This window comes from Tribolium madens, unplaced genomic scaffold, assembly GCF_015345945.1.
Source record: "Tribolium madens isolate multiple individuals breed KSU strain unplaced genomic scaffold, Tmad_KSU_1.1 Scaffold_97;HRSCAF=244;Tcas5.2_LG3a, whole genome shotgun sequence".
Classification (NCBI taxonomy): Eukaryota; Metazoa; Arthropoda; class Insecta; order Coleoptera; family Tenebrionidae; genus Tribolium; species Tribolium madens.
Genome location: NW_025401069.1, coordinates 10,016,270 through 10,041,570, shown reverse-complemented (window position 1 = coordinate 10,041,570; position 25,301 = coordinate 10,016,270). Strand labels below are relative to the sequence as shown.

The following is a 25,301-nucleotide window of genomic DNA, read 5'->3' as shown; positions in this document are numbered from 1 at the left end:
GAATGCAACATGTAACCGCCTCGACCTTGAGCCGGGCCGGTTGATTTTTTTCCCAAACAAAGAAGAATTTAAGTTTTTACTTATTTACATTTCATAAAATGAGCTAAAGTGTTAAGTTGTGGTGCCGAGAAGTTAAATTTGTTTTATTTCCCAATGTCATATTAGTGTTACAGTAAAAAAAACTCTTCACATTCGTACATAACCTCGAAGTGTATCATGTCCTTGTTGAAGAATCTTTTATCATTTTTCTGGAAAACAACAATTCCTTGTGAAGCCCCACTTGCCTTAGATGAAGCTTACAAGGTAATTACGGAATGTGAAGAAAAACTCCCAAACCAAGTACCCCAAAATGAAAAAAAAGAGGAAGAAGAGATTGGCACCTATGAAGTCTTCAGTAAAGTAGGCAAGATCACTCACATTGTTGACGATTCATTTAGAATAGATGATTTATACGATTTTAAAAGTGATTTAGAGAATCTCTTAGTGGGGACAAAGGTTTCGTACCAGTTAATTAAATCTACTGAGGTTGAAATTAAGATTGTTGACGTTAATGTATTGGAAAATGACTGGAACGTGATAGATACTGGAAAAAAATCATGCCATGAGCGTGTTTTAATATGTAACGTTAAGAAAAGGGTAAATCGGGTGCTTACTTTAACGCCAGGAGAGATTATTGTGAATTTAAACAATATTTGCACTGAATTCATTCCAATAGAGGGTGACTGGGTTGAATTGGATGTAAAGTGTGAAATTGACGAAAACGTTGTTGATTTGAATGGAAAAATTATCGAGATTAATAAATTGCTGCCGTTGAGACCTCAAGTCAAGCTCGGACATGTGACTCAATGGAATTCCGAAAGTAGGTCGGGAGTCATTGAAAAAAATATTTTTTTCGATAAAGATTCGCTTTATTGCGGTTACATTCCCGTTAGGGGTGATAAAGTCGTCGCCGAAATAATCGAAAGCAATCAAGGGACTTGCTCCTGGCGGGCATTAAAAGTTCTCCCAGATAACTTACAGTTCAAGGAAAATAAAGACACGATTATAACAAAAGAAGAAAATTGTCAGGAAACCCATGACAGTGTTAGTATTACAGATAATATCAGCCTAACTTTCACTAAATTGGGCGAAAGTAAGTTATTTGCGGTGGAAGTAGAATCCCGAGAGGAGGTCCAGTTGGTCTGCATTGAAATCCCTAAAGTGAACGGTCAGTGTCGCCTTAACACCAATATTGACCACTTCACCCTCAAACCTGATCGACCTTTAACAGTTCGGGTAGAGTGTAAAGCTAAAAATATCGGCGAAAGTCAGGAACTCCTAATTTTCCACTTCGACACATTCAAAATAAAGCGCTGGATCACCATTAACGTGGCCTCCTACAAGCCGAAAAATATCAGAAAAAGCAACGACGTTAGAAGACAGGTCGTCTCAAGGGACAAAAAGGAGCTGATCAGAGGCCAAAAAATACGCACAGCTGTGCGTTTTCTACCCTTCCAAATGCCAGACTTTGCCGTTCCTGAACGGCTCCTCAATTTAATAGCAGCGAATCGACACCAATCAAATTACTTGAAATCCGAGCTTGAACGAATGAAACCGTGCCTCGTAACGACGCTAAACTACATGAACTTTGAGGACAAGTTTCACACTTTGCTTCATTTGGATGAAGTCCAMSGGATGTTAGAAATGCAGAATTATGACCAGGAGAGGGTTTGTTTCGTGAAGAGCGGGGAATATTTGCTTCTGCAAATTGATAATTTGGCCGAGAGGAGGCCGTCTGTAATACTAGGCGATAGAGTTATTGCGAGGAGTATTAAAGACCCGAATAGTCCGGATTTCGAGGGTTACATCCACAAGATTGGGAAGAATCACGTTTTTATAAAGTTTTCGCAAATGTTTCACAACTCGTACGATGGAGAGGACTACTCCGTTTATATAAAGGCTTCCAGAGTTACATACAGACGYAAGCATTTTGCTGTAAATTTGGCTGTGAGGAATTTGGGKAAGGATTGGTTATTTCCGACGKGAATCCCCGAGAAGGAGCCCCAAGTGGATTTTTCTTTTGACAGCTACGTTGACTCACTAAATAACGAATRGAGTAGTTTAGACTCTCCTGATTCTAAACCATCGCATAATATATTGGCGAAGAAACAGCTTTTGGAGAAGATTCGAAAATTCAYTGAMAGTACCGAAAAGCCACTTCCATTGCGTAAATTGGAATGGCACAATAATTCCCTCAATTACTACCAGAAYGAAGCAGTAAGGAATATTCTGCTAGGGYTCTGTCGACCACTACCTTATATTATTTTTGGGCCTCCTGGCACCGGTAAAACTGTCACTGTAGTSGAGACAGTCTTGCAAATTTTGAGGATGATGCCCCATTCGAGGATTCTACTATGTGCCCCTTCGAACAGTGCTGCTGATTTGCTGGCATTGCGTTTGATCGATTCAGGTGTTTTGAAACCRGGAGATTTGATCAGGATGATTGCAGTGACTGCAATTAGTTCGATTCCGCCTAGGTTAGCCCCATACACTGCTACGGCTAACACAGAAAAGGAAGGAACAGAGACTTCTCTTCCGCTGGTTGGCCCAAATGGGCTAGTGTTAGGTTGTAGCTCTACAGTATTAGGAAGACACCGACTCACTATCAGCACTTGTTCAAGTGCCGGTTTATTATATTCCATGGGTTTCTCGAAAGGACATTTTTCRCACATTATTGTCGATGAAGCGGGCCAAACATCTGAACCAAGTGTTTTGATACCTTTGGCATTTTTAGATGTTACAAGTGGTCAAGCTATTTTAGCTGGTATTTGTCTTACAAAAGCACTAGTCCTGTGAACTATGTGATTTTTACAGGTGATCCGATGCAATTGGGGCCTGTGGTTTTGTCGCATCTTGCTTCCGAATATGGTCTTGAGGAGTCATTTTTGGAACGAATGATCTCTCGCTTTCCTTACATGAAAGATTCACAAGGTTTCCCCAAGACGTTCGGTTACGATCCACGGATGATTACCAAATTGATCTACAATTACCGTTCCCTACCCAATATTCTTAAATTACCCAGTCTTTTGTTTTATAATGATGATTTAATACCAACGGTTGGTACAAAAATTATTGTGCAACTCATTATGACTTATGAAATAATAGATTTCAGAAGTGGACAGCAAAGAAACATCAATTTTAGCACAATTGGAAGAAATCTTACCCCGCGATAGGAATGGGAAAACTGCGTCGTTAATTTTCCACGTCGTGATTGGGGAAAATTTTCAAACGGAAGATTCGCCCTCATGGTTTAACCCCAGTGAGGCGTCGCAGGTGTTTTTCTACGTCAACGAACTGTTTAGATTAGGGTTGAAGTCGAACGATATCGGTGTCATAACTCCGTATAAAGCACAGGTACGCAAATGCTAGTAGAAAAAAATAAAATTAATTGTTATTTTTTGACAGATAAAACAGTTGATGGAACTGTTCAAAGAAGCTGATTTTGATCTTCCGAAAATCGGCACAGTGGAAGAATTTCAAGGACAAGAATTTAACGTAATTATCCTGTCTACAGTGCGCTCAAACAAAAACCATGTCGCTTCTGATCTTAAATATAGCATGGGTTTTGTGGCCAGTCCTCGCCGACTCAATGTTGCGATAACCCGTGCCAAAGCTTTATTAATTATTATCGGAAATCCGAAATTGCTTTCTGTGGACAGGAGTTGGCGTTCTGTTATCAACTACTGCATGGAGAGAGGAAGTTATATTGGAAGTCCCTACCAAAATTAGTTTATATTTTCCGAATTTTATTTTTGTGAGTTTAAATAAGAATATTTTTTTATATTTTATGAAGGTTTTTCATATTGTTGTATTGCCATTCAGAGACACCTTTTCCCGGTATTCCATTCACTTCGCACTCGATAAATCGTTCAATCAGTCGTGCTTCAATATTGTTGCCTTTAAAATGGACCGATTCATAAATTACTTTAATTCTCGCATCGTAAGTCTCATTATTTGCAGTAAACGAGAAAGCGTAATTCGTCCCTGGAGTGCCATTTTCACCATGTTGGTATAGAAGTAAGTCGCAGGAATCGATACTATGGATTGACTTGTCAGGTAAGACTACGTAACCCATTTCCAAGAGCGACGTTGTGCAAGGTTGACTTACCACACCAAGAGASACTCTRGTGCCATTTTTTAAGTACAACATGTGAAAAGCGTATCGATGTATCAAAGTCCAGTCTCTTTTGTAACCTAGGGAAGAAATTATCACACGAAAAAAAATTAGTAAACATACCGAAACTATGGTCTCGAAAAGCATCCATTTTTAATGTATATGTCTTATTCCCAACTTTCAGGGTCCCGTTAAAATAACCCATTTGCTCGTAGTGGGTTTGGTGGGCACTGAAACGTAATAATAAACGTCTGGTTGTAATCAGTAAGTGGGGCTTTACGATTTTAAGGCTTCAAATCGCTCCTTATTCCAGGTCTCCCTAGCTATAGCTTTTGCCATACATTTGAGATTTATATCAGTCTCAAAAAGAAAGTAAGGCAAATTTGAAGTCCAGTCTCCGTTCAGATCAACGCTAACAAATTTCTGGGGTTCTTTTTGGATTCTAAAATAAACTTTTGAGCCATTTTTGCTCATTTTGAAATAATGGTCACCTCATTTTTCCCTTGAAAYCCACATGCCASTTTTTCATTGGCTCCACGGGCGRGAATGAAATCCCCTCTGCGCTGTATTCTTTAAGTAGTAAAACTGACCCCGGYTCAGATTCGAGCAAAGTACTTGGTAATTTCTCACTTTCTAGTAGTCCCAATTCCGGTACCTGTCAATTGGCTGTAATAATTTTAATCAAAGCTCTGATTATTTTACCGCTATGTAGAATAATCCATTGGCTTTAGCTTGATGTCGTCGTTCGATGCCACCGCAAAAATAGAAACCATTTTGGGAAACGGCTTGAAAAAATGTTGCATCAAATGCCTGAAAATTGAATGTAATGTTCAAGTGGGTTTATACCATTTTTACCTTTTCATGGTCGGATAACGGTTTCAGTTTTTCTAATTCATGGTCGGGAGTTCCTTTACGTAATACAGTTTTGAGTCGTCTTGTCCATAGGAGGAGGTAGAAAGCCGCAAATTTTATGTAAAACCATTTGCCCGGTTGTGAATATACGTTGAATATTTTTGGTGGATTCGGTTTTTTACTGTAGATGTATAAGGTAGTTAGGAGAAGAAATAGGGCGACTATTATCGGTAGGAACATTTTGTGGTATGAATTAGTGCAATCTGGAAATTGAGTGATAACAATAAGTAGCAAAGATAAAAGTAATTTAGAAGATTAGACAATTTTATTTAAATTGGATTTTACATTTTTTATTGAGATGCAAGAGTTGATTATTATTTTTACCCAAATCGTTAAATTAAAAAGGTGAATTGCAAGAGATTCACATACCGTGCGATCAAAAAATAAATAAAACAGAGTAGGCGACGATTAATATTCTACAGTTGGCAACAATTTTTGCTGGAAATTTTCCACACGAAACTGGAAGTGGAAATAATCATTCACCATTTTCGTCTTGTACAGCATTTTTGTAATAACTTGCAACAATAAAAATTTTCTGCTCTAAAGCTAATATTATTTCACTCAAAATGAATAAGCCCCAAACTTATCAAAGTTTCCGCTGACATTTGAAGTCAAAAATCAGAGTTGCCATCTGAAGGACTTTAATCACAACCCACTCATCTAATTTATGATGGCACGGTACTTATTATACTTTGTTTTTTGCTAAGCTAGTCGAAGGAAATCAAAAGAAAGGGAAAAAAGGAGATTGCATTACATACTATTGCTTCCAATTTTCCAAGTATAAAATTACAGGAACCTGCAAAGAGAGTTTTGTGTGTTGTCGGGTGTTATCTGTTCGCTAACACTCAACATTGTTGTAAGAAAACTATTTTCTGATACTTAATAAATTTTAAATAAAGACCACAAGTGATTTTGTTGTCTATTGCCAATTTGTGCTCAATTTGTCATAACCAAAAGCGATATTGTTTTAATCATTTTTAAGATATCTTTAAAATTCAACCCACAACTCCTGAAGAAATTATTTAACAAAAACCGTCTACTTATTTGTGCTCGTGGTCAATTTTTTGTTTTCACTAATTATTTCTTGTGACATTCGCTGTTTGGCTATTTCGCGCCTAGTGGATTCGCGTTGGCAACGCATGTGCGAAGTTCTTAACCTCAAAACCAAACTACTCTTTTACAAAATTAAGATTTAATAATTCTTATAACTTTTTACAATGATGAAACAGTTTAAATCCCAGTTACGCGGTTCAAACCGCATTAAAGAAGGTGATAAACGCCGAGTGATAGACGAGACCCAGCGGAGGCGGCGCCACAGAAAAGTAATGGAGCTCTTGGAATCAGACAATTATCAAGATGATCCTCATGCCGACTTAGTAATGAGCAAYAAAGTACCAAAATTCGAGGACAATTTAGAACAGAGGTCGACTCGGACAAAGAAAAGAGAACGAACGGCGGAATATTACCAAACAAAGTTTCGAAAGAACTTCCAACAACTGGTGGATGAAGACAGGATAGAGGCCGACATAGCGGGTCGGGTGTCATACATAGACATAGCCGCGGAGGAGTCAAACTTGCCACCGAGGCATTTTTGCGCCGTTTGTGGGTTTTTTGGACACTATTCGTGTGTTGCGTGTGGGATGAGATATTGTAGTATTAAGTGCATGGAGACTCACATGGACACAAGGTGTCTCAAGTGGACTGCATGATTTGTTGTTTTGCATGTTTTTTTATTTAAAATGATATTATGTAAAATAGCTTGTGATAATTGTTTTTTTATTCACTCTTTATTTTTATTAAATAATCAGACAATAACAAGATGGTTTTTAATTATTCTAAAAATACATCAACAAGCATCCAAGAGGATTTTAATTTTGATTCAAGCAACCAAAGTTTGAATAACATTGGCTGTATTTTAGATACACCTGAAAAATAAATAAGCACGATGCATTTATTACGATAAGATGAAAGCTATACACTACACTATAATCACAAAAGTTGAGGCTTTCGCCAGTCTGAATTTGCTGGGGGTTCCAGTCTTTAACAATTCACAAAAATCACTAATCTTCTATTAGTACATCCAATGGGTTCTTTTTGCCGGCTCTGGATGAGCTGGGGGCGCTTGTGGTGGCTCCTGAAAAACATGAAGCATTACTGAAATCGTGCTCTAAAATTAATTTCGTCGCTTTATTACCCTGCTGTACATTGAGACAGTCGAGCCACTCCGTCATACTTATATGTCGATCCTTATTAATATCACAGTACCTAGGCAACTTCTTGCCACACTTCCTCAAATTCTTCTCTTTTGCAACGACCTCTTTGAAAATCTTCCACTCGTTCCTATCCAGCATTTTGTTCTTGTTCTTATCAAACTCGACGAAACTCCAAGTGGCGGCCTGCTCCTCTTTCGAGGACATCCACGGCAAGCTGTATAAATTGACCGTATCGTTGTCCTTCACCATGCGCACATGCAGGAACTGGATGAGATCTCGGAGAAAGATAGTCTTTTTCTCGTTGGGACACCCTTTCATGGGTCGGTTTCCGTTCGAAAGTTGGTCGCATTTGGGCTTTCCATTTTTCACCGACGTGCCCGGAATATTCTTTCCGGTGTCTTCGTGCACGCAGAAGCAATATCCGGCCGCCTTGTAACACTGAATCTAAAAAAGTTGTTCGAAATAACGACTGAATTTTCCTGATTTATTAATATTGGCCATCACGAAGCACATTTAAGAGCGTGTCGTACATTACAAGAATTTATTGCTCAATTATAGATAAAGGAGGCGTCTTGCAATTATAAATAACACGAAAAGAGATCAATAAAATTACTTATCAATTTGTTGTTTTTATGACATGTTTAATGTTATCGCTTTGGTTTTTATATGTATACCTTTTTATATCGGCCGTCGGGGGTGCACTCGGGGACGTAAAATTGGCCCCCGTCATTCAAGGCCGTTTGGCGATCTGAAAGGCAGTCGCTGGGGTCCTCATCGCGGATTTCCGACGAGTCGTCGTCGTAGGTCAAAGCTGCAAAATGAGCTTCAATTAATAAGATACACTCCAGGTTAGTTTATCCTCAATAAATTGGAATTTTCATAGTACCTTATTTCCTACAGTAACAAATTTATGTCATTTCTAGTAAGTTTTTAAATAGAAAAAAATCATTAAACCATAACTAGTCTTTAAGCCACGGTACACGACAAAACGCCTCTGCGTATACTCTAAAGTAGCTAAATTATGACACTTATTTATATACCGGGCACTTCAACAATTTAGTGCTGTGGTCACAAATAATTAAATAAAGTTGAAATCTGGTATTCCGCACTATAAATTCTCATTAGTTGAGTTTCAATTGATGCTACTAAAGTCAAAACCAGGCCTGTAGCTAGGGGGCCGTATTTTGAATATTCTGAGCCCTACTTTAAATAGAAACTTTGTCTTTTTTAACAACTTTCTTTAGAAATAACAACGCATAAAAATTCATATCTTTGTTATGAGTCATTTTTCAAAAAAAATCTCGATCAGGTCGATTTTATTCTTTTAAATTTTACATTTTGACACTATAGTRATCCGCTTTCGAGTAATGACGCCATTTTTTTTTAATGTCAACCGACATTTTTTATTACTTTTTTAGATGGTACGGTTGGAGACAATATACTTTGGTCGTCAATGTCACTTGAGTGACATTAAATTGTAAAGCATGCTTTAGGACTGTTAACCTTATTTTTAGMTACTGTCAATCATAGTTGACAAGTTGTATGTACATACTTTTGATAGGAAAATATAATAGCTGTCATTAATTTAATATTGTCATTCATTTTAACGTTAAAGCTTGAATTACATTAAAGTGTCAGAAAAGTGACGACCAAAGTATTTTGTCTCCAACTGTACACCCATCGTTACCTTTCTGGTAAGTATAAAAAACTCAAAAAAATAAAGCAGAAAACTGCAAAAAAGAAGAAAATAAAATAAAGAAACTTAAAAAGTTATAGAAAGTTTTATACAAAGAGTTTTATCTATTGTTGTTACTTTATTGTTCTTGCTTTATTTTATAAGAGGTGATTGTGTATTCAAAAAAATATACAAAAAACAATTGCCTCTTATAAAATAAGGCAAGAACAAAAAGATAAAGCCTTTTATGTTCAATTGGCAATATTCTTTTATTTTTTTAAATCTATTTTTTTGAGTTTTAATTTCTTTTTTTTAATTTTTTTTTCTTATTACCAGAAAGATAAAGATACGTTTTAAAACAGTGAACAAAAATGTCAGTTCTCATTTTAAACTCAACTCAACTCAAAACCGAATGACGTTATAAATGTCACTATAATGTTGAATAGCATTTAAAAAAATAAAATCGACTTGTTTTTTTGATTTTTTTTTTTTTTTTGAAAAACTACCACTAACAAGGATATCAATTTTGGGAGTTACTTTTGGTTCAGTCTGTATTAGCCCTTAACAACTGAATAAAATTTAGGCTAAAAAATGTAGGTACAGTTGCGGAATTAAAATTTTGAGCAGTATTGTCATTTTCATAATGTAAACTCTACATTAATAACCTCATTGTCAGAAAGTTAATTGTCAAATTAACAAAAAAAAGGTAGTTTACAGTGAACTTTGATGTGACAGTGATACTGAAAGAAATTTTAATTCCGTAACTGTACAACTTATAATATGAACTTAAGTAAGTATATCAAATTCATAGGCATATTACTATTACATTATTTTATCCTATCATTATTTTTTTTTATTTTATTAAAGTGCTTCTTTTGATTTTTTATATTGAAATTTGGAACTTTTCAGTAACATAAGTTATAATAAAAAAATTGTACCTGCTATACAAAACTGCAGAACTGTTCTAGCCCCACTAAAAATTTTGGGCGCCCCACCTAAAAATTGTTTCTAGGTACGGACCTGGTCAAAACCAAAAACTGAATTTAAGTTTTGACTTGTAAGAGTAATTTGTTTTTTTGAAAACTCCAACTTATTGGTCTTGAGAGCACTCACCATGCGGCAAGGGCCTGTGCGACGGGAAGGCGTCCGCGTAGTCCTCTTGGTCGTCTCCGTTATCTTCCGAATTGTTGATTCCACCCCCGTCTGCTTCCAACCACGAAAAAACACGCAAAAAAACTATTTAAGTTCAAAATTTGGTACGCGCATGCCAGTTCTTAATAAAAGGGTGAGTGGGCGAGCGGAAACGCGGGGCCACTGCTCGCCGGAAAAGCTACTTAATGCCATTAGAGCTACACCTACCGTCCATGCCGTCCCTCGTGAGGCATTCGGCCCACTCCTGCTGGGTGATGAGGGTGTCGCTGTTGACATCGCAGGACTTGGGGAACATCTTGGCGCACTTCTTCGGCTTGACAGCCTTCTTGGCCACGCGCTTCAAGTCCCGGTATTCGTTCTTGTCGAGGACGCCGTTGCGATCGGTGTCCATCGTCCCGAACTTCCACTGGTTGACGAGAAGGTCGCTCTCGTTGTTGTGCGGCTTGACGACGCCCCCGTGGTCGCGACTCCACTCCGTGTGGAAGATGTTGATGAGGTTGTTGTTGAATTTGGCCTTGTCCAGCTGCTTGCAGGTGCGGTTGCGGCCCTTGCGGGGCGGAGAGCGTCTCCGGGTGGACTTCTTCTTGCGGCCGCAGTGGGGCTTGGCGTCGGGACGCCAGCGCGCGGAGGTGTACGGCAGGGGCACTCCCTGGGGAGTGACGCACCAGCAGAAGCCGGTGTCGGGATGGCACTGGSCAGCGGCGTAGCTGCCGTCGGGGCGACATGTCGCTTCAAATTTATAGTCAGGATTCGCATGTCGGTAAATTTTCCAGTCACGGCAGGGTTTCTGTTGGCGGCAAGGGCCCCTTTTTGTCAATGTTAGATTCTTGTTCACGCAACGAGCTTTCTCAAAGTGGCACCGATTCGGATACGTCAAGCCGTCGGAACCGCAAACGTTCTTCTCGTTATCCACGTCTTTGCTGCAGGCCTTCGGATTGCAGGGAGTTTCCTGTAATTATACGGATTTCTAAAGAATTTCAAATGACTGGATAATAACACGGAATGAGAATCGGGCCGATCTTTGGAGGATGGCTTTGGGGCTGGTGCGGAAAAGGCGTAGTGAAGACTTGGAATGAAGTGAAAAAGTGAAAGGCTGCGGAATTATAAGGAAGACTATACGCCGTGCAAATATTATAATTTCTGATAAAATCTTTGAAAATATCATTCATTGAATCTCGATTGTGTTACCAAAAGCGTCTCTACAAGAATACATTTCCATTTCCTCAAAGTTTCGCAATGTTTAAATAAATCAGATCAGTATCTTCAATGACCTCAATAGTAATAAAACTTTGGCATACTTGAGATAAAACGGTTCGCTTTGAAATTTCTATCTATCTTCTTTTTATTTGATATTTGGAAAAGTTATTACTTCATGGTAACCAGCATACAATAAAATTACCTTAAAAATGTCAATTAATTAAAAACAAATTTTAAAAGTAAAACAAGAAAAAGTAAAGAAGGTAAATAAAAAATCAATTTTGAGAAAACAGCCTTTTTTATTTGAAAAATAGAGATAATTTAAATAATTTAATGAGGCATTTGTATTTCATATTAATTAAGAAATTTTTGTGTCACATATCCAATTAAGAGTATGAAAAAATTACTTTTCAGATTGTTTCTATAAATAATGAATGAAGCAGTGATGTCTTTTTCATTTCCTGTCAAGATTAATTATCACTTTGATTAATAAATCACTTAATCCTTGTAAACACATTACACCCCATTCACATGTATATTAAAAACTAGTTTTTCAATGTCTGCTCTAGGCACGAGTTCAAGCATGTACCATAACTGAGTTAAAAAGAGCATGGCTCATTTACAAAAAGCTAAGTAAATTAATTTGAAATGAGCTATTATTTATTTTAGCAAAAAATAGTCTTACCCAAATCTCACTCAGTTCATTGTTTTCACAAGATTTTCAAGAAAAGTTTATTACGACGCTAGCGTCGTAATTCGCAATTTCCTTTTATGTAAATTCAATAATAATATAAATGGGTTGTGGAGCCCATAAAAGTAATTTACGTACAAAGACAATGAAGTATACACTCTTGTAGTTGGGGCGGGGATATTATGCTCAAGGAGAAGCCAGGATCGAGACTGAAACAGTGCTTTACTCCTCTGTGAGGGACAAGATTTTTCTGGTTGAATATGAACAGAATCCAAAAATTGAAACGGCGGACTTTATTCTAGTGGTCCCGTTAAATGTTTGCTAATAACGATTTATTCTTTGTTTCATGTTTTTTGAATTGGAATAAAGAATATTTAAGGCTAGGTAAAGGTAGTTTATTGAAGTGTCTAGGTAATTTACGGTTTATTAAAATTAATCCAGTGCTAAGGTTTAAAATTAAATTATTCGTTTTATTTTATTTTATAAGTGGACTTTTACTTGACATAGGCTGTAGAAGAAGTAGTTTATTAGGTGAAGAGTATTTGCGCCTGTATCGATCTGCTAACTTGTTGCCCTTGTAGATAATTAGTAGCAGTTACCAGAGGCTCTTGGGTTCCGCAGATTGCTGCAAGAGAGAGGAAGTGGTGCGATTGCTTGAAAGCAACGTTAGAGAATGTCTCAATTTCGATGATGAAAACCGAAAAATTCCGACGATTCCAGTTTCGCACTTAGAATCTCCAACACGCGATGAATATCAACGAGAACGAAAGAATGTTGAAACTTTACAAGAACGATTCGCACCGTCCACAATTAAAACCTCGGTTCAATGTTCCAAAAATTCACAACAAGCTTCTATTAGCCAGTAATTAACAAGTCATAAAGTCCATTATTGATGCATTAAAAGCGAGACTTTACCTTGCAAGTTATAATTAAGGTGGTAAATAGCAATTTACACGTCATATTTTGATAAATCACTCGCAGAAGTCGCGTTATCTACCACAAAATATGACAAAATAGTTTCCTCGTCACAATAATCCTTGCGAAACACATCTAAACAAAGTTTTATTTGTTTGGCCTCGAGTTTTGAATTAAAAAATACCGATAGAAATGTTKAGTTAATGAAACTGTTGTCAGTGTGTATTATGTCGTCTGATTTGATTAAGCAGATTTCCTGCGCAGTAACACCCTGAGAGAGAAGGGTTTGACGCGGGTTTAAAGACTTGAACCCGTTCGACGGGTCGTAATGTTTATTTGGAGTAAATACGATTTAGAAAAACCGAGGCGTGAATTGTCTTTGAAAATCCCACGGGGTCACAGAAATGAAAGGACCTCGAAAGACCATCCACCGCTGTCACGGTTTTCGTGGAAACAATGCCTTCCAATGATTTACGTTGCGGTGGTAAAGACGAAGTGGACACTTTGAAATCGATCCTCTTTCAACAAACCGCAAGAGGTTTTGCGAAAACGCGCTCGTAAATTTTTTAACATTTAACAGCTGCGAGATTGGGAATTTAATCGACTGCTAAAGCGTTAAGCAACACTGTATTGTCTTCGATTTGTAATAACTGCCATTAGATGTAACAATTCTAATGAAATTTATGATGCCTGAAGGCTAGCTGAGTTTTTTTCAGATAATAAAACACTCGTTTTCAGCGTCGAGAGATACTGTAAAATAAAAGTGTCCGTGCTGTATTATTATAACACAAACACTAAAATAACTCAATTAACATAAAGAATAATGAAGAGATTCAATCTTGGGAAACCAAACGTGTTTAAAGAGAGTTAATGGAGCTGGACGGTCGATAACTAATGCCAGCAACGTGAAAAAATGATACAAGCATCCAAAAAATATAAACTGTTCATTATTTATTGTATAAAAAAATACAGTGAGCGGCAAAATTATAGCAATAATAATCTTATTTATTAAAGCCGAAACCGAAAAATATTTTGTTTGGACAAAAATGCTGGTCAATTTTCTTTTTAAAAAATACACAATTTTTAACTTGATTTGAAATTTTACACTTTTTGGGTTTTGAGTAATGACGTCATCGACATTTTTTTTAAATCACACCGAAATATTAAATATTACACAAAGTTTTCGAAAAAAAAAAACATCCATAAAGTGAAATAATATCAACAAAAAATAAACATACAATTTTAAATCAAATTGAGAATTTTGTATTGACGTGTTCGAGAATTTTTGTCCAAACAAAACATTTTCAGTTTTAATAAATAAGATTATTCCATAATTTTGCCGCTCGCTGTATACATATTAAAGAAATCTCTTGTTCAATTAAGTATTCAAAAAATATATTACATTTATAACGAGTTATTTATTTATTCTTACATAATTTATAAAAAATCACTTGAGTGTTATAAATTACAATTAAAGTCAAATTAATTGTGACGGCTAACTAACAACATTCTAACAACAGCTTAACAATTATTTTGAATGTTATATAAGTAAATCTTAAGAAACAAAAACGTACGATATTCCTAGTTTATAATTTTATAAAAAGTGTATTACTCAATTTACATGTAAATAAATAAATAAACAATTAATTATAAAATCAACTTGCATAACTTTAAATAATAGAATAATAAAATAAATGAGAATAATAACTGAAGAAAAGACCAATTTGTTTTCTTTATTAAAATATTACTTATTTACTGTTTCGGCCAATTTGTTTTCTTTATTTATGTGCTTTTATCACAAAATCATAATCTCGAAAATGAATATTTGATCGCAGTGAAATTGTGAAAGTAATTATTAAATAATCAACAGTTATTTTGACATATACCTGATGGTAATACCAGTTATTACACGTTATCCACTTTCAATATCTATGCAAATTCAACAATTCCATGGATCGTTTGTGATTCCTGAATTTAATTCATCTAATCCATCTTTTCTGCCGTTTGAAATGATGTAAAACCATATAAACGTTTATATTATGAGTTTTTAAGAGGCAATTTGTAAAATTAATCATTTAAATACAATTTCACGATAAATTGGGGATAATCCAGACTCCAGAAGATTTTAGTTTTTTAGTTATGCAAGTGTCTCTCTCTTGTATTTCCTTATTTCTTTCTTTTTTTCTCTTCATATTAGATGAAGAGATAGATAGACTTGATCCTTCAACGGAAGATGTAAGTTTAATTCAATTTTATTTATTTTTGGCAGATGTCAAAAATTAAAKTTTAAAATAAAATGTAGGGGCTACTGAGCTTTATTTGTTCGAGCCTCTTCTCGCCTATATGGARATTTTTTACGCTCGGCTTTTTGCAATTTTAAATGTTTCAGTTAATTAATATTAAATCCTCACTAAAAAATATTCAAATAGATTTTTTTAATAGGACTTGTAGTATTTACTGTATAGTAAAAGATGCTGTACAATAATCAATTAATATTTAATTTTTCAATATAAAATTCCAGTAAAATTGTCAATCTTACACTTCCATAAATGATGCCACTCTAGATAATTAGACCTTTGTTTAAAGTTCTAAAGTAATATTTCCTCAAAACTACTACTTATGGACCAAGAGAAGTAAGAAAAGAAGTAAAAAATAGAAAAGAAAAGACGTAAATACTCAAAAAAACGTGATTGGGTCACAAGTGTATCTAGATTTTACTTAAATGTAATTAAAAATCACATTTTTTGTGCTATTAAAGGCAAAGTAAACAATTTTGGAAAGAATCTAGGAAGTAAAACATAAATCTAAAAAATTTCATGCCGTATACTCGTTGTTCGAGATAATCGAATTTTTTCTGTACTTTGCGTATTTGAGACACAGGTGGAACCATCCCAGAGGAAAGATAGTTTCCTCCAATGTAATACAAAAACAATTTCCTATGATCTAGCAAGAAAAACTTCAAAACTGATAATTTCTCTTTGTCTTTCGTCATTAAATTTAGCAGCATGTTTTTCCGTTTCTATGGCGGAGGTAAAATTTTACCTCCCTGAGAGGTTACATGTTGTAAATTATTGTAGTTGTGACCGATGAAAAATTAGGGTGGAAAAACTTGCTTTCTGTTCGGATCGTAGAAAAATGTATTTACATATGGGACCATCGTGAGAAAAAAAATGTTAAAATGCTTGGGCGTCAAGTTGATTGTGACACTGAAGTGTAGGTCCTTTTTTTCAAACTTTACATACAGGGTGTTTGTGGATTGCGAGCAAATATTTTAACCACTAAGAGAATTTGTTATGAAAAGTCGAATTGAAGACCAAACAAATTCCATATCCAAATTTTATTTTTGCAATTTCCCCCCTATGATTTTCACGAGCCGTTTAGTGTGTCTGTCCTTGTTAGTTGGAAGTAAAAATATCAATGAAAATAAATTGCATTGAATGTGGACCGTGAAAAAAAGAAATTTTTTGTCGAAAAAAATCATCACTAGTTTACACGTGTCAGTTTAGTTAGTCGTTAATGCGGTTTCGGGTGAATTGTGCACATCGATTTGAAATCAATTTGTCAATCAAGTCGTTATGGCCAACTACTCAAACGCCAAATTAACTAGTGTACGGATGTCACTTCCAAGACCGATTTTCACTAAATGTTTGGGCAGCATCATTGAAGATCACCAAATTGGACCCCACATATTACCTCAACGTGGGGGTTCACATGAAATAATTAGTGAATTAGTGTACGCAGCTCAAATTTATACCTTTGAAGGGCTGTGTGTGCGAACGCAAGCTTCCCTAGCCCGAAGAGTACAAGAAGTGTGCATTGCCAACGAATGACCACATTTCGAGCAATTTTTTATAGTAGCAAGTATTGACCCACTAACAATCTACCCTAATGTAGCGATAATTTTTTTTGTCTTTACGCTGTTTACGTTCCAAAGTTTTTTCTTATGAATGATTGTAAACATCGTATTAAGACATAGGCGGGGACGGGTTTTCAGCCTCAATTTATTTTTAATTTTAATTCAGAAATGACGTGCTTTCGACAAAAGTAGGAATAACGAAAGTTGTTTCTTTTGACGAGTCCTATTAGTGGGTAAAATATTTACTCGCAATCCTCAAACACCGTGTATAATGTTCTTTATTCAAAGAAAGAGCTATGCCCAAATAAATTTGAATTAAAAATATAAATAAAAAAATCAGGTAGGTCATTATCTTAATAGCCCAATCAAATTAGACAAAAATAGGGCGATCGATGAAAAAAAATCCTAGAGAGTTGGAATTTTTTTTTAAACGCTTTCTTTATTCTTGGGTAGATATATATCAAAAGTCCCCGATGGTGGGGGGCGAGCTCGAGGAGGGGGAGGGGCTAAAGGTGTCTTTTTTTGTTTTTTTGCTTATATCACGAAAACTATTACTCCTAACGGTTTTTGCCCGCTTATCAAAATTAAAGCCTACAAAATTTCCTACAAAAATGGTCCTTTGCATTTTTGTTATAGGACTAACTGTAAGCGAGTTATAGGACTGACAAAAAACATCATTTAAAAAATGTGCTTTATCCGCATTTAAAACAGAATTAATCTTAAAACTGAAAGCAAATTGAATTTATTGGGTGCAACACTTCATTAGAGAGTCTATAAACTCTTCCGAGTCGTCCTCATATGCTGCATCTTCGTCTTCAACTTAAACATTGAAAACCGAATTACAGTCTTGTTCAGTACAATATTAATAATTAGATGATTTAATATCGATGATTTGAATAAAGCTTAGAGTAAATTGAATGTATTAGATCCAACAGTTTATTAGAGGGTGCCACGAGGGTCTATCAAGTCTTCCGAGTCATCCTTATATYATGAACTAGCATTTCCCTGCGACTTTGTCCGCGTGTATTTCTGATATAAAATGGAAAAAAGCCCGTTCACAAAACCATTCCATAGGCTTAGGTACTCCATAAAGCTAAATAATTACATATGTTATGTATAGAATTCAGTTACAGTAGTCTCGTTCTTCGCATGGGCTATGTTTATGGATAAATATTAAATATTGATTTTCATAAAGTGTCGTCTCAGTGTATTTCTGCACTCTCAAAATTCGAAATTTCATGTTTTTAATTTTGTTTTTAAGCGTTTAAACACTATTTTATTTCATTAAAATTTGAAAAGTACATTTCTACACTCTCTAAGGATCATATTTTCTAAATTTAATGTTTTTATATCCTTTTAAATGTGTACACCGTTTTATTCCCTTAAAAACCAATTTTCGAAAAATCTGATTTTAGTGAGCTTTACACCTCTAAAGAATTTTATGTTTATAACTTTGTTTAAACATTTACACCCCATTTAACCCCCTTACAGATTGATTCTCTCTTTTATCCAATTTTTTTTATATCTCCGTTTAAATGTTTACACTCGAGTCACCTTTCAGGCAGACCAGCTTAATTGGGGAACGCTCTACACATATAAATACTTACCATATCCTAATGAAATGTGTTTCAAAGGATTTTTAATACAATTTTATGTAGACTCCAAACTTTTGAAGCCTAGGGTTAGTCCTACGACAAAATTAAATAGGACCATTTTTGTAGGAAATTTTGATGTAGAAATAGACATCTACAGAAAATTCTGCATAAATTACATAAACGATGAGTTTGTATTTATAGACCCTCGTGACTCCCCCTTCCTTTAATGAAGTATTGGACCCAGTAAATTTAATTTACTGTCAGTTTTTTTTTAATTACAAGACTAATTCTGTTTTAAATGCAGATAAAGCCAATTTTTTTAAATGATGTTATAACTCGCTTACGGTTAGTCCTACAACAAAAATGCAAAGGACCATTTTTGTAGGAAATTTTGTAAGCTTTAATTTTGATAAGAAAATAAAAACCTAAAGGAGTGATAATTTCCGAGATATAAGCAAAAAAACAAAAAAAGACACTTTTAACCCCCTCCCCCTCCTCGAGCTCGCCCCCCACCTTCGGGGACTTTTGATATATATCTACCCAAGAATAAAGAAAGCGTTTAAAAAAAAATCCAACTCTAGGATTTTTTTCCACCGATTTGTCTAATTTGACTGGGCTATAATGCGTCCATATAAAATTGTCTATAAGATAACAAACCGCTCGAGGGTAGTCTTATTAGGCTATTCTTTAAAAATCTGCTCCAGTCTATAAGCTGGTATATTCCATAGCTAATAGAGCTCTATATATAAATTTTTAAAGTCCTTATAGAATCGTATCAAAATTGGTATTCTCTAAGCGTCTATGTAAACATTCGAGTTATAGCGCTGTAATTATCCTAAAGTCTGTTTTTTATTAAGAGGAAATAATGAACAAAAACACGATTAGCCCGTCACACCAAACTTTTATTTTAATAGCACAACGCGTTTCAACCACAAAGTGGTCATCCTCAGGTGAGAATAAAACTCATCGTTTCCATACCAAGAAGATCCAAGAAGGATTAAGAGGAAATGTCAAACAGTCTTAGCAAATTTATTCATGGTAATTTTTGGAAGTTGGCAGTTCCAGTTTTTAATTTAATTAATAAAAAATGGCATTCAGCAAAAAAATCGTCTAAGAAAATTTAGAAATGGAAACACAAAAACGGGGACAAATTGGGTATTGCGAACAGTTTTTGGAAATTTGAAGACGAAAAGTCAGAAAAAGACTACTGCTAAAATTTAGACACAATTTGTAATAAACATTCTCTAATTTTTAGTAAGAAATTAATGAGAATACAACATAAATATCAAAGAGAAAAAAACGCAATTAAATTAGTAGGATTGGTTGCACCGTTTTTGAAGAACGAATTGAAGAAGTAACAATTTTGAAAGCCGAAGGAGAATTTAGAAAATGCATCAACTTTGAGCTCATATTAATAAATTACACAAAAATTTATTGCCGATTTTCATAAAACCTGCTTTTACCTTTTGCAAAATAACTTTTTTCTAAATAGACACTCTTTTTTATTAAAGTTTTTGTAGTAAGAAGCTCATTATTGTCCACAACATTACTTTCTTTTTTCTTCATTTAATAATAAATATAATGCAATTAGTGCAATATTGTTACCATCCATCACTGAACTATATATGTACCTATTAACACGATACCAATAATTATAAAAAAAAAAAATTGTAGCAGTGCTGTACTGGCGAAATACGGAGAGAAGTATTTATAATAAATTATTGAGGAGTGTCATTGTTACTATGACAATATATTGTTATAGAGACTATAAGCCTTTACGGTCAGCAAATTTCTCGCCATAACTTTATAGAGACTTTAAGCTTATAGAATTTTAGGTATAGAGAAATATTTCCTTAGAGAATTCAATTTTTACTTATAGTCGATAGCTTAGAGTTATAGCGCTATAGCAAGTATTTTTTTTACAGAATAGCACCATTAATTTGCCAATCCTTTCACGCTTAGATCACAAAACCTAGTTTTTCTCTTGAACTGTTTGAAAATTACAACATTTCCCATATCGTCTCAAGCTGCTAATTTATTTTCCATCYCTTCGAAAATTAYTTGGTGAAGTCGGTCGTGGGAAGGTGTCAGACTGGTAATAAGTGGCCCACATCCCCGTGAGCAATTCGGTTTTTGGGTAAAAAACGGTGCGGCACGGTACCAAATAACGCGGCATCCCGGTTGCCCAGGTGTTCGACTGACTGGGTCTGCATTCCTGTTGCTATTGTGAACAGGTGTTCAGTCCGTGCAGCTCTACCCATTGTATTCCACACCTGTATCATGTCATATCTCATCTACCTGCTAACTATAATTGCCCTTTGCTATCAAAACCGCTGGCCATCTCGCTACGGGACGCCCGAAAACTGCTGCGCAATTCCTCCCCATCATGGCAAAAGCGCCACTTGAGCCGCCGTCTCTAATTAAAACTAGCGCCGTGTAATTACAATTATGCAAGTGCTTGTTACTCGAAAGCCGTTCAATTACTGATTATCCGGCCTTTTACTCGTCCGTCAACATCGCAGTTGTGCGCTCGTGCACAATACACATCTGGTTTCTGCCCTTACACGTACACCGCACTTGAATCAGCGAATTAGACCGTTTTGGGTGATAATTATTAATACACGTAGATTTAGAATTGCTGTAATTTTTTCATTTTTTTTAAGTTGTTGGTAGAGTAAATGCAGGTTCACAACACAGCAAATTGTTTATAATTACTACACGAACACGTTGTTTYTATACATGTAAGGTGTTATTTGTAAAATACGGTAAAATAGCCCCTATAACCGATAGTGTTCTATTTTAGATATGCAAGTCACCACGATAACATCGGTTGTTAAAAAAGGTAAGAATTTTGAAAAAATMAATTATAGAATGTTGGCCAGTGATTGAAAAATTATCAATGGCAGGTCAAAGATATAATTTTGTTTGAGTATTCTTACTTTGTTTTGCAAATTGATATCAGTTGATAGCAACAGGAAAAGAAAAGAATGTGACTCAACAGGAAAGTCATTTCTTTGTTTGATTCATGTAGAAAAATTGGGTACCAATAACCCACCTGCTTATGAAAAACAAAGTGAAACAGTAACAATATAAACAATAAGAACGAGTAAGTCATTACTGGGAAATTAATGCAACTGTGTGATAAATAAAATAAAATATAAATAAAAAAACTAAAATAATATCAGTCTGGGCGTCTGGGTTCATCTTTAGTGGGCTACTTCACACATAAAAATGCCATTTATTGAATTTTATGAGGCACTTCATAGACTACTTGATAAATAGACGGCCTACACATATTTTGTTTTGAATTATAACCTCCTGGTACGTTTTACACTAATTGACCAGATTTATTTTTAATTTTTTTATTGGTCTCAAAACTTTTGACACATGTGTATGTCCCAACTTTCTTTAAATTTTGCAATATAACTCTTGTAAGCTGTAGAAACAAAAAATAAAGAGTCATCTACAGGCAACAACAAATTTTTCATTTAGTACACAAAATTTTCTCAGAAAACATCTTAACAATAATGTCCTTTGACATAATCCTATAAAAAATGGAATTCTTTTTTAGTGATACAAATCTTTTGCCTCACTAAAATAGTTATTTATGGTTACAAATACCTAAAATAAAATTTTTGGGGACGAATCGTTGCTGTTTCCGGACGAGGCGAAGCCGAGTCTAGAATACCAGATGAGTCAGGAAAAACGTTTTAAGTACCTGTTACAAACAACATTTTTTTGTTAAAGCTCCCAAAAAACTCAATTCACACCTCTGAGTACCTAAAATAACCATTTTACTTATATTGAAGATATTAGGGAAACTTGTTGGTTTTTAAGTATTTATAAATTTGTAAATTATTTTTACAATGAAAATGTAGTGTTTTGTTTAAATTTTATAAATAGAAATACAGGATGTTTCAGAACTCGCGCTACAGAAAAAAAATTCAAGATAAGATACCAGAAACATGGAAAAAATGTTTCAAAATTTTACATGGCATTTTTCTCTGGGGCGCGAGTTCTGGCGCAGCCTGTATAAACATTAAATGCTTTAGAATTAAGTTAGAAACTTATTTTTACATTTTTCTTTAATTGGAATTTAATTCATGTTTGTTACCTCTATTTTGGTTACGATTAAGAAGAAGGATCATTAATGATCAGATTTTTACGTACTACTTTATTGAATCCGCCCGCAAAAGACTAATTTTCGGGAGCGTACCTACACAAAAAATAGTATATTAAGCATCAAGAACGGTAAGGACATTTTACCGATCGAAGACAATTGTTTGGAGGAGGAGCAAAGCGACCTACCTATTGTCTGAGATCAGTAAGTCTAAGTCCTTTTAACGTTCGCGATACTTATAACATTTTTTGCGCGTTTGATTTTGTTAGTTTTTTTTTAATATCTAAAAAAATGTTCTAGAACGTATTTTGCCGTTCTAGATAATTTTTTAATGCTTACCGACTTAGCAACAATAAACAAAATACTTACCGACGAGTTTGGGATAGCAACGAGTAAATACAACTTACTGTCTTGAAAACAGACATGGTAAACAATCAAATAGAGCTCAATCACGCAAAAAAATATTTAGTCCACAACTATACAGTAATATACTCAAATGATCACAAAACTCGCGTTTCGCAACTTTCAGCATGGTAAGTCCTGTCATGGTATTTAAGGATTATAATTCTGAAGATCATTGAATTTTTAACATTGATATGAAGTGCAGTTGAAGTATAAAATAAAGTAACTCGTTTATTTTAATAAAATAACTGCATTAATTAGACTTAGGGCTATGTTGATATTTGATAGATTTCAGCAATAACGTTAACTAAATTGTAAGGAAAAACTAGTATATTACAATACTAGTTTATAAGCAAGCCTTTAAAACACGCACGACGGGTTTAAGAGCACGACGCGTCAGCGGAGTGCTTTTAACGTCGTAAGTGTCTTAAAGGCGCWTATAAACGAGTGTTATACGCTATTTTTTATTATACCTGCCCATTTACGATCTTTTATGAGCATTGAAAAAATGTGAATTTACACAATAAAATTATCAAAGGTTGTTTCTGAATCGTTTTCGTAGAGACGGTTACTAGTTTACGTTGTTAAGCACGTTTTTTTACGTTGTAATTGGTCCAGACATTTCACTATTTCTTGTTACCTAGACAACTTCAAAATTTCAGCGTGCTATAAAGGCCAAATTACGCACGCTGCAGCGTATTTTAATTTAGGATMATGATGCAGGTATAATAAAAAAATGTTAAAAAATAACAACACAAATAAAGTCCACAATTTGCGGAGGAGTAGCAACGAACAAAGTGTTTAGTTTTTTATAATTTTTATAGCAGACATTAGTCTTAATTGGCACACCCTGTACAKATTTTTAAGAGTTGTCGTCACAAATTTCGGAATTTTTCCTCAAGRCAATAAATTCTGAAGTAAACGACATAAAATATTGATTGCAAGTATAAACAGTAGTGGAGTTGCTCAGATTTTTAGCACCAGTGGCGTAACAAAAAATTAATCCGTTAATAAATGACTCAATTTTTGTGCTGTGAACTGCATGTAATCATTTAATGCAGTTAAATATGATTTGTTACTCTAGTGCATAAATCGAAGGGGCTTTATATCTGTGCATTTGTAAAAGGAATAACTGTAAAATGCATRAAGATAAAATATGATGAATCTTTGACAAATTCATATAAATAGTACATTCAAACAGCTRAGAAAAATTATGCAATTGACCTTGTTTGWAACGCGAATAAGATTTAATTTGCATTACTACAACAGTGATGTGTGTAGATTGTTCGGTTATCAACCCTGGAAATGTCAGTTACAAACCTTTTGTTAATTGTTAGTGAAAAAATTCTCATAATTTCTCTTAATTAAAATATAATTAATGTAACAGAAAATCTTGACACTTATCTGTGTGTAAACCTGTATAATCAGGTGTAGCAACTGAAAATATCTGAAAGGTCAAAGAATTTCAGTGAAAGTAAATGTACAACTCTTTTCTTAGTGACAAAATTTAATTAAAATACCTTTTATTTAATCGGAGAGTTGCTAACCATAACATAAATAAAGGAAATTGATGAATAATAAACCCAAATGTTTACTTTCAATATGATGATTTGCAAAAAAACATAATAGCAAAATATTTTATTTTCTTATTTATTTCTTCAATAAAATAGTACATGTCGGTAATTAATTAAAAGTGACTTTCTGCGTATGCTCCGCGCGTTTATTATTACAAAAATTAATTGCCAGCTTATACATAGTASTACTTTATTTATTTGAAAATGAAGCGGAAAATTTCCCAGACCGTTAAAACGTCCAATAAAATAAATTTAATTACCCCATCTGAGAGATAATAAGGATTATTATTCCGGGTAGGGGTCAAAAAAAACGCAAGCGACTGAAATTCGCGGTGACATTTCTCAAAGTCAGGATTGGAATGTTGCATCTCATTAAATATGCATCACAACAATGCGCGAAACTTGTACGAAGCTGTCAAGCACTCTAAAAAGGTCCAAATCGGGATAATAGGCAGCGTCGGAGTTTTTTGGAATTTTTGGAAAACGGGAGGGACCGATAGTCTCACCGCTGAAGTGATGACGAGTAGACACCCGAAGGACAGGATGGTGTGCAGCCTCATCGCAAGACGTCCACCAAGTGTCCCGGATTTGTTCGCCACAGTTTACACTCGACACATCGCTCGATTCACACTCGYCCAAAGTACAGACACCAACTAAATCTTGACCAAGAGTTGCTCTGCTCACCACGAGGCTTCTGGCGCTGACTGCCGGTGCCCAATCGGCTCTTCCCCCAATCGCCGTTAATTGGCGTCAGGTCGGGGGTCACTTGCGTCGATTCAAGCCGATAACTTACCAACAACCAAATATTCGCTGGAAGCGCCGCGCCACACTTGGGGCCAAATGAGA

At 35.0% G+C, this 25,301-nt stretch overlaps 4 protein-coding genes across 7 annotated transcripts; 2 read left to right on the top strand and 2 right to left on the bottom strand.

The window, feature by feature from the left end:
* Positions 1–21: 21 nt before the first annotated feature.
* Positions 22–3,827, top strand: LOC123014119 (probable RNA helicase armi). Its single transcript, XM_044413020.1, has 5 exons — positions 22–121; positions 174–2,803; positions 2,854–3,095; positions 3,145–3,393; positions 3,445–3,827. Exons 2-5 carry the CDS (start codon positions 217–219, stop codon positions 3,766–3,768), a joined length of 3,402 nt encoding a protein of 1,133 aa, XP_044268955.1. The 5' UTR covers positions 22–121; positions 174–216; the 3' UTR covers positions 3,769–3,827.
* Positions 3,769–5,975, bottom strand: LOC123014121. Of its 2 annotated transcripts, none has more exons than XM_044413024.1 (7): positions 5,824–5,975; positions 5,009–5,268; positions 4,856–4,963; positions 4,645–4,808; positions 4,434–4,595; positions 4,277–4,383; positions 3,769–4,233 (listed from the first exon to the last, which is right to left on the bottom strand). In XM_044413024.1, exons 2-7 carry the CDS (start codon positions 5,243–5,245, stop codon positions 3,818–3,820), a joined length of 1,194 nt encoding a protein of 397 aa, XP_044268959.1. In that variant the 5' UTR covers positions 5,246–5,268; positions 5,824–5,975; the 3' UTR covers positions 3,769–3,817. The 2 variants fall into 2 exon arrangements, with proteins under 2 accessions (XP_044268959.1, XP_044268960.1); XM_044413025.1 differs by lacking the exon at positions 5,824–5,975 and adding an exon at positions 5,435–5,482.
* Positions 5,947–6,880, top strand: LOC123014123 (zinc finger HIT domain-containing protein 1). The gene has a single exon (XM_044413026.1). The coding sequence runs from the start codon at positions 6,283–6,285 to the stop codon at positions 6,772–6,774; it is 492 nt and encodes a 163-aa protein (XP_044268961.1). The 5' UTR covers positions 5,947–6,282; the 3' UTR covers positions 6,775–6,880.
* On the bottom strand, positions 6,825–25,301 carry LOC123014120 (SPARC-related modular calcium-binding protein 1). 3 transcript variants are annotated; one of them, XM_044413021.1, is made up of 6 exons: positions 24,962–25,301; positions 10,313–11,054; positions 10,067–10,189; positions 7,953–8,089; positions 7,260–7,722; positions 6,825–7,199 (listed from the first exon to the last, which is right to left on the bottom strand). In XM_044413021.1, exons 1-6 carry the CDS (start codon positions 25,013–25,015, stop codon positions 7,126–7,128), a joined length of 1,593 nt encoding a protein of 530 aa, XP_044268956.1. In that variant the 5' UTR covers positions 25,016–25,301; the 3' UTR covers positions 6,825–7,125. The 3 variants fall into 3 exon arrangements, with proteins under 3 accessions (XP_044268956.1, XP_044268957.1, XP_044268958.1); XM_044413022.1 differs by having other exon boundaries at positions 10,067–10,159; positions 24,962–25,300; XM_044413023.1 differs by having other exon boundaries at positions 10,067–10,156; positions 24,962–25,297.